Source organism: Diadema antillarum, unplaced genomic scaffold (assembly GCF_040938485.1).
Source record: "Diadema antillarum isolate AM-2024a unplaced genomic scaffold, OU_Dant_1.0 scf00000120, whole genome shotgun sequence".
Taxonomy (NCBI): Eukaryota; Metazoa; Echinodermata; class Echinoidea; order Diadematoida; family Diadematidae; genus Diadema; species Diadema antillarum.
Genome location: NW_027271009.1, coordinates 1,232,688 through 1,245,959, shown reverse-complemented (window position 1 = coordinate 1,245,959; position 13,272 = coordinate 1,232,688). Strand labels below are relative to the sequence as shown.

General features: G+C 38.6%; 1 protein-coding gene across 1 annotated transcript in view; it reads left to right on the top strand.

The window, feature by feature from the left end:
* Positions 1-9,510, top strand: part of LOC139720044 (uncharacterized) — a 34,954-nt gene extending 25,444 nt beyond the window's left edge. Inside the window, exons 3-7 of the mRNA XM_071631418.1 lie at positions 436-613; positions 2,459-2,563; positions 4,466-4,573; positions 5,579-5,689; positions 8,981-9,510. Coding sequence (XP_071487519.1) covers positions 436-613; positions 2,459-2,563; positions 4,466-4,573; positions 5,579-5,689; positions 8,981-9,197 — 719 coding nt within the window. The 3' untranslated portion in view covers positions 9,198-9,510. The remainder of the gene's footprint in view (positions 1-435; positions 614-2,458; positions 2,564-4,465; positions 4,574-5,578; positions 5,690-8,980) is intronic.
* The last annotated feature ends 3,762 nt before the right edge of the window (positions 9,511-13,272 follow it).

Below are 13,272 nucleotides of genomic sequence, written 5' to 3'. Positions count from 1 at the left end.
ACATGGGTTGATTTAATCAAACTGAAGTGTTTCATATTAAAGTCAAGATAAAATGCATGTGATGTGCCATTTCAAATTATCAGCCCGCTTGGTGCTAGAGCTTTATTGGTGTTCAAACCAAATAGTCCCCTCAGATTTTCAATTGTTTTCTAGGAGAGTTGTATACATGTACAAAACATGATAAAATATTGAAAGACTACATCCTTAGATGTCATGAAATGTTGTAGTCTTTTTATCCAGTGACGGCAGCACTGTAAATGTAAAAATGTGTTATTGTTTTAACAGATTCTCTGATTCTCCTCAAATTTTCACTGATAAGTTCTAATGATATTACTGCATTCACTCAATTCACATGTATTTTTGGTTTCATAACCCCTTTTATCTTTACAGATTTGATATATATAAATGTCTATGGCTTAATTCACTCATTTACAGATGGTTTCAGGAAGAAGACCAACATACGTCATGGTTCCTTGTTTTACAAACAAAATGAACTTGAATTCCAGCATCCCCACTTTCTCAGGGGTAAACTCAATCAGCTGCAATTCATAAAGAGGAATGCCTTGCCAGGGAAGCAGCGTAGCACTACCTCACGTTCGAGCGCGACGAAGAGGTAACATTACACCTGGTTTAGACCATGACTTGTGTGTGTGTGTGTTTTTTTTTTTTTTGGTGTGTGTGTGTGTGTGTGTGTGTGTATGTTTTTTAGCAGGCTAATATTATTTAACGTGAGTTATGTTTGGTTGAATATATGGGAAAGTTTGAGGACTTTTGTTTGTAGTTAGAGTTTAAAGAGTGCAATTTTTGATGACTGCACAGCACTTGTACGCTTTGAAAATTTCTCTCTTAACCATCACTAAGTTATGCTGATAATGCTAGAATAACTATTCAAGCAGCAATTTTGATAAAAGTAAAGCTGTGTAGAATTTATATTGTGAGATGATAACTGCTTTCTGTCCAAAATTCCAAAGTATAGGGACGGCTTGTAAGATAAAAAACAGCTGTGGCTTGTATGAAGCTTGTATTAAGTAATGGGAGATGTTATTAAGTTTCAAGTTTATTTCATCTTTCTTCCTTCTGTTCATGACATAGTACATTTGAAAATGATAAGCACAATAATCACAAAAACAAATCAGACATTCCTGAAATGCACCCTTATATCTTTGAAATACCCCTATATGGTAGTTTGAAAATGTTCATAGGTGCATTTCTAGCCCAGCTTAACACAAATTTTCACACACTATAATGACTTACACAACTCTTTTTTTTTTCAAAGGTTTTTTATCATTACAGTTTAAGAGATATTTTTATGCCTCCGCCACGAAGTGGTGCCGGAGGCATTATGTTTTCGGGTTGTCCGTCCGTCCGTCCGTCCTTCCGTCCGTCCTCCTCCGTCCGTAATGAAGTTTGTGGACAGCGTAACTAAAAAACCTTTTGAGGTATCCTAATGAAACTTGGCATGTATGTGTATTAGGGGGTGAAGTTGTGCCTATCAACTTTTGGGTGCACATGCTCAAGGTCAAATACGTAAAATTTCACTATTTCCACCATATCTATGCAATACCTGAAGATATTTTCTTGAAACTTACTTTATACATATATTACCCAATTAAGATTCTCTGGTGAAAGTTTTGGGTCATGAGGTCAAAGGTCAAAGGTCAAAAGGTCAAGTAAGAGTATTAAAACTTCACTTTTTTCTCCGTAACTTGGAAATTGTTCAAGGTATCTTCATGGAACATAGTATATATACATGCACTGACTGGCAGTGATTATCTAGAGAAGTTAGGGTTCATGGGGTCAAAGGTCAAGGTCAAGGGCAACACTTCACATTTTTATTATTTCCCTCATGTTTATGCAATGCCAGCGGGATTTTTTTTTAACACTTGGTGTATGCATGTATAACCTAATAGAGATTCTCTGGAAAGTTTTGTTTCCCTTTTTTTTTTGCCTCAAAGGTCAAAAGGTCAAAGATCAAATGAAAGTGCTGAACTAACTTTTTCCTCCATACATGTATCTCGGAAGTGGCTCAAGTTATCTTGAAACTTACTACATATTTATGCATGTTCTGCTTGACAGTGATTATCTTATGAATTTTAGGGTCAAAGCCCAGATGAAAATGGTAACAATTTACTATTCAATACAGAAATTGCACTTTTTCTCCAACCTTGAAAATTACTCAAGATGCATAAATGTATGAATGGGTCAGAGTCAAGTTAAAGTCCTGAAATCTCCAAATACATGCTCTCCTATTCATCCAATTAAACCTAGGTCAAGGTGAACATTCAACACATTTGTGACAAACTTGTCATTTTGATATTTTGCCAATTTTGTGAAAATGTAATCACACATTATCCACATGTACTATCTAGACCTATTAGGAGAACCATGCATTATGGCGGAGGCATACCATTCGCCATAGCGACATTTCTAGTTGTCATTATTTGTTCCAACTGAACAGACCAGCAGAGACGGTCATGAGTGATGATGTGGAGAATAACCATGAAGCCAAAGATGATAACTCTGTATCTGAGGAACAGACTGTGTCATCTGCCAATGAAACAAGGTACAAAAAAAAAAAATTGTCAAAACCCTGCCACCTTCCCAATGTGTTCTTTGCGTATACAGTATGTAAAAAAAAAAAAAGAAATACGATCAGATTTTTTAATTGATAACACCCAATATGATTGACCTGTCTAAATGCTACTTCAGGGTCTTGTAAACATCTTAGCCATATATAGCAGAAAACCCCATTCAATTTGGATGGGTAAGTGGTCACAGAGAAATGCGGATTGTTGTAAAGCATGCCATGAGTCTGAGTCTTCCAAGTTTAGCACTTGGATGCTCTTGTGTGTGAACACAATAGCCAGAACTTGGAGGGAAGAGATTCCTGACATCTATAAAATTCCTCATTTCTCTTTGACCACTGAAGCAAATTGAATGGGGTTTTCTGTAAGATGTGGGCAATGAGTTATAGTTTCATACCCTGAATTTGTATTTAGATTGATTCACTATTTTTAAAGATATCATTGTGGAGGGTCCCGTTGTAATTTTTTGTCTCGCCCACCGGAGGTGAAGGCGAGACTAAGGGATCCAAATGGCGTCCGTCCGTCGTCCGTCACAAATGTTAAAGTTTACCTGCAAGACTCTCTTATGATGTATAACTTGGCAACTATTACAGCAATGGCAGCCACACTTGGGTGATAGAAGCACTAGGGGTATCTCCATGGTATGGTGTTGTCGACGGTCATGTGATGATGTCAAAGGTCATTTGAGGTCATATATTAAAGAGTATGTGCAAGACTCTCTTTTCTATGTTAAAGTTTACCTGCAAGACTCTCTTTTGACAAATAACTTCTCATAAGTTGCTTGGATTACAACCTAACGTGGGTCATAGATGCCCTGGGGGTACCTTCATGTTATGGTGCTGTTGGAGGTCACAGGATAAGGTCAAAGGTCATTTGAGGTCATACGTTAAAGTTTACTTGCAAGACTCTCTTATCACACGTAACTCGACACATGTTGCTACAATGGCAATCAAACTTGGTGATGGATACACTTGGGGTACCTTCATGTTATGGTGCTGTAAGAGGTCACATGATAAGGTCAAAGGTCATTTGAGGTCATACGTTAAAGTTTACTTGCAAGACTTATCACACGTAACTCAGCACATGTTGCTACAATGGCAATCAGACTTGGGTGATGGTAGATGTCTCTTGGGAAGTTGAAGGTAACCACAAGGTCAAAGGTCACAGACAGGGGTCAACGAACTTTTAGGGCCCAATGTTAAGTTTTTAGGGCCCATTTCGTTTATGGCTCATAACTTTTGATCCCTTTGTCCGTTTGTGACCAAACTTGGATGGAAGATGTCCCTTGGGAAGGTGAAGGTCGTCACAAGGTCAAAGGTCACAAACAGGCGTCAACAAACTTTTAGGGCCCAATGTTATGTTTTTAGGGCGCGTTTTGATTGTGGCTCATAACTTTTGATCCCTATGTCCGTTTGTGACCAAAGTTGGACGTTAGATGTCTCTTGGGGAGTTAAATGTCATCACAAGGTCAAAGGTCACAGAAAGGGGTCAACAAATTTTTAGGGCCCAATGAGAAGTTTTTATGGCGCGTTTCGATTATGGCTCATTACTTTTGATCCCTTTGTCCGTTTGTGACCAAACTTGGATGTTAAATGTCCCTTGAGGTGTTGAAGGTCACCACTAGGTCAAAGGTCATAAACAGGTCAATTAACTTCTGGGAGTTATAAAAAATATTAATTCCTTGTACGCGAATGAGCGAGACACAATTTGGCACTTGCCTTTTTTTTTGGGGGGGGGGGAACATACATTATAAAACAGAGATTGTGGGAGCAATCAGAAGGGTTGGATTTGAAACCAAGTAGAAGAGAAAAGAAAAGCTCCAAGCTATATTGTATGCATTAAATCACTATTTCTTTTCATCATTTGTTTCAACTGATCAGGCCTGTCGGGATTGCGAAGAGTGATGTCGTGGAAACGATTAAGCATGAACCTGAAGACGATGTACGTGTATCTGAGGAACATACTTTGTCGTCTGCCAACGAAGCTAGGTAAAATGATTAAGTACCCACATACCTTCCCAATGAATTCTTTTCATTTGCACAATTTAATCTGTAGGAACAATGTATATTTAGTTTATCATATCCACGTACTTAAAGTATTATATGGGGAAAGAGTTGCATTTTAAGCAAAGCAATAGAGGAAAAAACCAAACAAAAATTCATTTTTCATGAAAATTACAAATTCCATCAGCTTGATACTGACATATGTTACGGGTAGCAATTATTCCCTCTGCTTTCTGAAAGCGGTTAGTCAAGAGCTCTTTCATAATGCTAGAGAAGTGAATTTTTATGGAATTTTCTATATATTTTCTTATATTGTTGACCACTCATGCATCATAACCTCTATTAGTCTCCTCATCCATTCCAACAACAAAACATTAGAAATTCATAAATTTTGCAACAATTGTCCGATTTTCATCAAACTTTCACTGATGTGTTCTACTAATGTTGCTGCCCTCACTCAATCCACATTGCTCTTTGGGTTTGGGTTCCCTATAAAGAAAGGTATACTGTGGAAATAGATTTTTCTCCCATTTGTTTTGTATTGTTCATTGACTACTGATATAACAAAATATCTGATATGAAGTACTAATCGTCTTGGTCCCAAGGATCTCACTATAAACTGCACTAAGCTTCCATTGTATACATTGTACATGTACATACTGCACATTGACGCTGGAGAGAAAGATTAGGGCCCTGTTGTCAAAGGTCAAGTGAGAATGTTAAGATGTCACTTTTTACCCAGATTTTGGAAACAGCTCATAGTATTTTAGTGAAAATTTGATGTTACCTGTTACAATCCCAGTTGAGATTGTGAGACAATACAATTTGATATTGTACAACAAAAAACTCCATAGAATGTCTGAATTCTAATCTGGTTAAAAGTGATGAAATTGCTACACCATAAAGCGATGCTCAACATTTGATTTTTCAGCACAAATCTTGTCAAATAAATGCATCCCCATCTTTTGATCTCTTGATCTTTCGTTATAGTGAACTAGTGGCCGGACAACCAACACCTCCACTGTCTACACAATCGAATGGTGGACCACTAGCTGACAGAGACCATTCTTTTACGGTACCACAAGCAACCAATGCAGCAAGGTAATTTGCTTATAAATAGAATAAATAACTTCATATAAAACTAATGCATTTTAATTTGGCCCTGTACACAGAAAATACAAGGCAGGACAAGCTTAAAGAGGACTTCCAGAAGATTTTCAGGGATTTACCTTTGAACAACTATAGATAAGTTATACTGAGTACACAGTTTGAGGATTTACAGTGAATGGGATGAGGAATAATTATGTTTTCAATATATGTATACAACAAATTGCAATGAATAAGGATGATGACATGGCACCCTCACCATAAGAATGTATGAGTTTGGGCTCAAGGAGGCAGAACAAAAGAAGAAGGCATGCATACATTTTACACAGGTGAACTTGTTAAACAAGCGGTATCGTAATGGAATTACACTGCTACATGTCTGAAATATGTGAGGCTCCTATTTCATCAATATATTTCAGCATTATTTGTTTAAGATTTTCAGATTGTTTTTTCTACTCAAGGGCCACAAAAAATTCCACTAGTCTATACATGGTGCTGTTGATGCATGTACTACATGGACATTATGTGAAATTATGAAAATCATCTGGAATGTCCCCTTAAGTAAACAATATGTGACAATGAATGAGAAAGTTGAGCATCTACTGTACCATTCCTCTTCAGTGATGGTTGCCATGTAAATGAGGTCAATGATTTCAAGCAGCCAGGCTACCATGTGGCATTTTTATGAAGGATTTTGTGACTTTGATAGCACAAGCTTGGTAGATATGCAACAGACTGCATCCCTCTGACAGTCACACATAAACACACACTACAAAATGTCGCTTTTCAGAGATTGTCTTTAATCCTATTTTAACTGGGCTATTTGAGACCAAGTTTTTACTGGGGGGGGGGGGGGGGGGGGGGGGGTGATAATTTGACCCCCCCCCCCCCCCCCCCCCCCCCCCTTTAGATCTTGGCCACTGATCGTGTGATCACTGCAAAATTTTGCCTAAAGATAGAGCCGGATGTCAACTACAAGATTACATGGTCATAGAATAGAAAAATATTGGCTTTCTATTTCTAATAAATTAATTATGCAAATGTATGCATGAAATCATATTTTCACCTATAACGCCATTAAAAAGACTGAAGGATTACTAAATGTTTTTGTCAGTGTTCCTCAAGACACACTAAACAATTTTTGTGTAAAAAAAAAAACAATCAAAATCAGTTTCTTTTGTTTTTTATTGTTTTGTTGATTTCTTATGTATTTTATTGTTTTTCGACCATTTTGTTTTCTATTGTTTTTTGCCAAAATTTGTTGCAGGCACTTTTTCAAGCTTATCTACACTAGAATCAACTAATTTGAATTGTTAAAAGTTGAAATAATCTAATTTGTATCAATTTATCCAAAATACACAATTTGCATTGGATTTGCACACGATATCATGAATTTGAGCTGTTTTCAGGTTGACATGCATATGCAAGCATCACGTTACTTCAGAACGGTGTACCCGTACATCGCAAATTTGGTCTCAAAATATGCCGAAAAAAAGTCATGAAACGACGCGGCAAAATCTTTGCGCGTTGCGGAATTGTGGCACGAAATGTCGAGGGGGGGTCAATTTGACCCCCCCCCCCCCCCCCCCAGTTAGAATAGGGTTAGGGCATAAAATTTGGCTTTTCAGAGATTGTCTTGAAAGCATACTCGGCATATTACCATGAAGAAGGCCCTGCACAGAGCTACCAAGTCTCACACATTGTGAGTGAGACTCGAGCATTTAGGGTCTGTCTCACAATCTCACGCATGATCATGACACCCATTTTTCTCAGGCATTGGGAGCATAACTTAAAGGATTAAAGTGAGAGTTGCAATTGAAGGCATATCTCCCTTTTGTCTTTCAAAGTAAGTAAAAAATAATCACTTAAGTATGCACCAGCTTGCACCATTAGGAGCTAAAAATTGAAAAAGCTCCCTACCGGTGGATGGCGGACACCCCCCTGCCACACCCTCCCCTCACTCAGTCGCTTCGCTCCCTCGCTCACGCACATATGCGCACGCACAGAGATGCCGAGTCAGGAAAATCTCACTCATAAAAATTTTTTGAACTTGGCATCTATGCCTGCATGACCAGCTGGATAGCACAATACATCCTGCTTCTCATGAGAGTGCAGGATATCAAAACTTTGAGAAAACACAAACAAAAGAAGAGGTTTATTTGGATTTTCCACTCATTTCTTCTATTGAATGTTCTTGTAGAACACAATTTGGTTGCCACTTTTTCTGTGCCACTGAGTAAACCATATCTGATGTAATGTAGTTGAGAGAGTACCCTGCTCATACAGAAGAAAATGACATCTGTACGACAGATTCATTGCATTGCAATATATTTGGCAAGAACAGACAAACATAGACAATGGATGGACAAAGTTAATCAGCATGGCATGGCAATCTCATCACTGTATGGAATTTGTCCAATACAATGATACCTACATGCAAATATGTAGAAAAAACTGCCGAAAATTGCTTTCATAGCAGCAAGAGAGTGGGGTAAAATGAAGTCAAAAGGGGCCTGAGCTTTCAATCCTGGTAAAATTTTCATCAGAGGCAAAATGACAAACAAGCATGGAAAGTAATCACACATAAGGACTACATTTGTACACACAACAAGAACAGTCATGGGATGGCTAGGGACACAGAACAAAGAAAGCAAAAAGGGAGGGTTGGAGGTCATGGGCAAGGAGCCCAACAGGTATTGAGGGAGGGCGATTAAAGCAGAAGGGTGGAGAGACAAAAGGCAGAGAAGGGTCAATGATGATCTCGAGGACAATGGGGGCAACCTGTGAAGGATAAGGATGAATAGGGAGGCAACATCAAACAAGAGAAGGAACAACAGAGTGATGAAGAAAGGATGAGAGTGAAATAGCTACAGCATGGGGGAGGGGTGTGGGCGGAGCAAGCAGCTAGCCCTAACCTGGTGTACCAAGAAGAGGCAACAAAATGAAAGTGAGAGTCAACCAACAAATGCAAGTTACAAAACATATCAGGGTATATATGTTTGTCAGTTTGCCTCTGACTAAGATTTATCATGCAAGTTTGTGAAAGTTGATCAGCGTATTTTAGCATGCAGGTAGTCCTAGTCATAAAGCAATTTCTGTAACGAACTTTAAATACTTGCATTGAAAAGGAAGGATTCAATAGAGCAATAACAAGATGTTATTCCTCAAAACAGTGCATAAGATTGGCCTAAAACAAACTTGGTAAGATGGCCTAACACATTATTCTGTGTTCTGTCACTCATCCCATTTAGATTAAAGTTTTACTCTCCATGTCTTTCACCCTAGTGCAATAAGACAACTCACGTCATCTGGACGTTCATGGGGTCGACGAAGGGTTCTATCGTATGACGAGAGAATGATTGAACTGGCCGAGGCTCAGCACAGACTCACCCTTCAGCACATGCAGCTGGAACATGAAATGAGAATGGATGTTCTGGCTGCCCAGAAACATACTGAACAGCAGAAGCTTGAAGCTGCTATAGCTGCTTTGTCAAAAACTTGAATGGATGCTCTTCCTGTTCCATCCATGATACTTGGACCTTTTCAAACCCTTGTGAAAAAGTGATCCTGCAGTGCATATACTACAGTGCAAGTGCTGCAGTTGTACTGCAGTAGTTGTGTCCAATATAACTGCAGCACTTGCTGCAGGAGAGTATTGCAGTGGTACAGAATTGCGAAAAATGCTAAAAGTACCTTTGCTAATACTTGAAGTTCTCTTTGGTAAACTGTACACCAATTCCTATAGACTACTTATGGTGTGTGATATACAGTAAAGGAAGTGATTATCTATGTGCACAAATTTCAGCCTCATTTCTATAAAGCAAATCAAGTTAATTGTGTATCATTTGGCAAGACTAATCATGCTACTTTTATTTGTGACAAACAAAGAGTAGATACATTGAAGGAAAGCTACATTCCTGCATGTAAGAATATTGATGTAATATAAAGTAGTGCAAAAAAAAAAAAGGATAAACCCTTAAAAATGATCATTGATACAGACTGTAACCTTAACTGTGCAATGCAAGGTATCTTCACGATATGAATTTGAAGAACTGTACTATTCTGAACTTTAGTATGTCAGGACCGGCTCTCATCTGGATTCGAGATTTGGCTGGATATGGGAGACTCCATGTTTAATACACAGAGCTGCCTGCCCAATGGTAGCTACATGTTCACAACAGGAGCCAGAAGCAGCAAAAGCCCAAAACTTCTTAACGAGATGGACAGAAATCTAAGCGATGAGCAGATTACATTTCTAGAAAATTGAAAGCGTAGCATCGCAAGTAACAACTCCATGGTATCCTCTGAAGGTGCTGTAGTGACAGCAGCAGCTGCTTGAGTGAAAGGGTTAAATAAGCATCAACGCTCTGATCTCTCTGAAGCCTACCAGCTACGGCATCGTGGAGGCCCGGAGGAAGGTGCACATGTGACAGTTCTTCTGGCTCAGGACCAGGAATATCTGTTCCCTCCAGTCAAGGGAGATGTTCCACAAGACTGTGCAGGCCACAGTAATGGTAAATGCAGTGCCCACCTGCGCTCTCAGATGGTTGAGGCATAGAAACTTCTTCCAACAGCCCAAAGTGCGCTCAATCTCACACCTCCCTCTTTTGTGTATAGATGTATTTATACCTTCCTGTGGCTGCCAATTATGATGTAATGGGGTCTTGAGGAAGGGAGATCAAGGATACTTTTGTATTAAAAAAAAAAAGAAGAAGAAAGAAAGAAAGAAAAAAAATGAAATAAAATAAATACAAGATATTGAATTATTTTTATTCATGGTTGTAATGTGTTCTTTTAAAGGTTTGCAAGTTGATATAAATGAGGAATAGAGGTTTCCAGTAATGCTATGTGTATGTAGTCCTTACAAGGACTATTGTTTGGCGAAAGGGGAGTCTAGAAAGAGGAGAGTGAAGGAGGGAAGCGACGTAGAGACTGAGAGTGTAGGAAAGGCAGTTAGTGGCAATTGAGGGCAGCAGTAACCTGGCAGCTGGAAATGAAAGTTGCAGTACCGTTGATTCCCATTATGAAGAAGTCCTCGGGAATGGCAGTTTTCTCTTGTAACTAGTATAATACATACACTGTATATTATCAAAATTGTGTTACAGTACTCTCCGCATAATCGGGTAGGCTCGGGCAGAGCGTCTCTTACCCGATTAAGCGGAGTATCCGATTAACAGAAGAAGACGTCTCATTCACATTGGACACACACAATGTGTATGTACATGCATTGTACACTGCACCAAACACCTACACTGTATGCTTAACACGCGCGCTTGTAAGGCATATTCGGAGCGCAAGTGAAGTGTGTTCAACTCCTGTCTGTCTGTACAATTTTGAGTGCCAGCTGCATGTGTAATATTCGTTTACGTGTGGCAAGTCGGTACTGGTACATGTGTTTTCATTTTTAATCACTCCCCAAATGATCGTCTTCTTTGCTTAAGTAGAGAATGCCATTAGCCGTGGAAAATTTGACATTCATGATTTCTTAAAGTGTCATATCTGCGATAAAATGTGGGTAGAAATTAGATTAGAAGAAAATTATTTACCCATTTATGCGGAGAGGCATCCCGATTATCAGGTAATTTTAATGTGCATTGGAACTGATTTTGACATTACTACCCAATTAAACGGAGTAACCGTTTAAGCGATACCCGATTACGCGGAGAGTACTGTATAAACCAAACAAATAAACAACACACAACATAGAGCAGATAATGTTGTTGCCTAAATTTTTACCTTTGTGTAAGTGGAATTCGTTATGACCATGTTTGTTATAACAAAAATTTCACTGTAGTGGAGATGGGGAAAATAGATGACAGGGGCAGTAGTAATGAAGAGAATTGGGTAAAGGGTTCAGAAGTCGTCCGGAGGAAGAAGATGAGTAAAGAGAGGAAGAGGAAAACATTGGAGAATGGAGTTGAGAGAGGAAAGTGAAGAAGATGCAAAATTCCAACAGATGTATCGTGAAACAAAGTGAGAGAGAGAGAGAGAGAGAGAGAGAGAGAGAGAAGTCTGTTCGCAACACAGTATGCAATGTGAAATCAAAATCAAAACTACAAAGTGCAAATGAGCTTGTTGAAGAAGGAAAATGGGGGAGATGACAAATGCAAATGTATTAGTGAAAGGGAAAGGAGTCAGAAGAAAAAAATAAAAAGCACTGAAAAGATGGTCCTTTTAGTGTTCCTGAAAAGGACCATTCTGGCTTGTACGCAAAGTACGTATTAGAAAACAAAAAGAGAAAGAAAAGATGTATGTAAATGCCTATTCATGAATTCAAATGCAACTCTGATAAAACTGAGCAGGAAATTTATACAGTGTATTATTATCATATTGACTAAGTGTCAAATAAGCATATCCCCATTTTCCCCCTCTTCCTCCATTTATCGATAGAGATCAATAAGATATGTTTTGATCCATACCACTTTGACGTCGTGATCATCAGTCGTATTGTATAGGTACATGTGTGGAAGAAAGTACAGTACCTGGATACAGTACTTGATAGAGTACTTCCCAGGCAACATGTATGTTACGTGAAAGAGCTAATAGTGTGAGTATGCATTCTCTTCATGTGTACATGTACTTCTTCAATAGTCATTCGTTTCCTTTTTCCCAATCGATTAGTGAAAATATTAAGATCATTTATATATATTGCATTTCTGCAATAACGTTTAGTCATTTGCATTTACATGCATATGTACGAAAGAAAGCTTCATAGGGATCAGCACAAAATGTGCATGTACACATACATCCGATGAGCTCGACACTTCTAGGGATATAAGGCCTGTGAATGCCACGGGTATCGGCAAACAAGACCCACGACTCCGACACTATAGGCAAAAAAAAAAGGCCCACGAGTCCGGCACTAGGCAAAAAAGGTCCATAATAATGTAAGGAGTGTCAGACTCGTGAGCCTTGTTTGCGTAGTTTATCCAAGGAGGTTTTATACATGGAGTTCCAACTGGCTGTAATTATTTAAACAGTTGTCAGATTTCTATTGATGTACAAAAGAATTCCGCAGGTGCACTTGTGCCTTTGATGATCGATGTTCCAGGCTGCCGTCTTGCTGAGCAATCTGAAGATTCATTTTGAACGTTATCATAATGTTGGCCATATTTTGCTTATTTATTTATTAAATGAAATGAAATTTCACTTACTAATAAAGCATGTAAAACAAAAGTCAATTCCGTTCAGAAATTTGCGCAAAAGTGTAAATCAGAGCTGTATTATGTGAAAATGTTTAAAACTGTACCATCCTGGAAAGCTGGTTTTATCACTTTTCCACTTAATTCCCCCAAATAAAACTAATATGTAATAATCTTCAAGTATAATTCTTTATTGACAGATATATCAGATTAGTGCCAGGGTATGCCCAGTCGAGTAATTTTCATCTTCATTTCAGCATTTTTTCCTCAATTTCTGTTCGTGCATCCTCGTGTCTGTACCACCTACCTTTTATAAGAAGGAATAGCGAAAAGTAATTACCATCACAAAGACATATCTTCGTTTGAAAGTGGCTGGTGATTATGCAATGAGACACGAGTCAATCGTCTACGTATCGGCACGGCAGATCCTGTTTG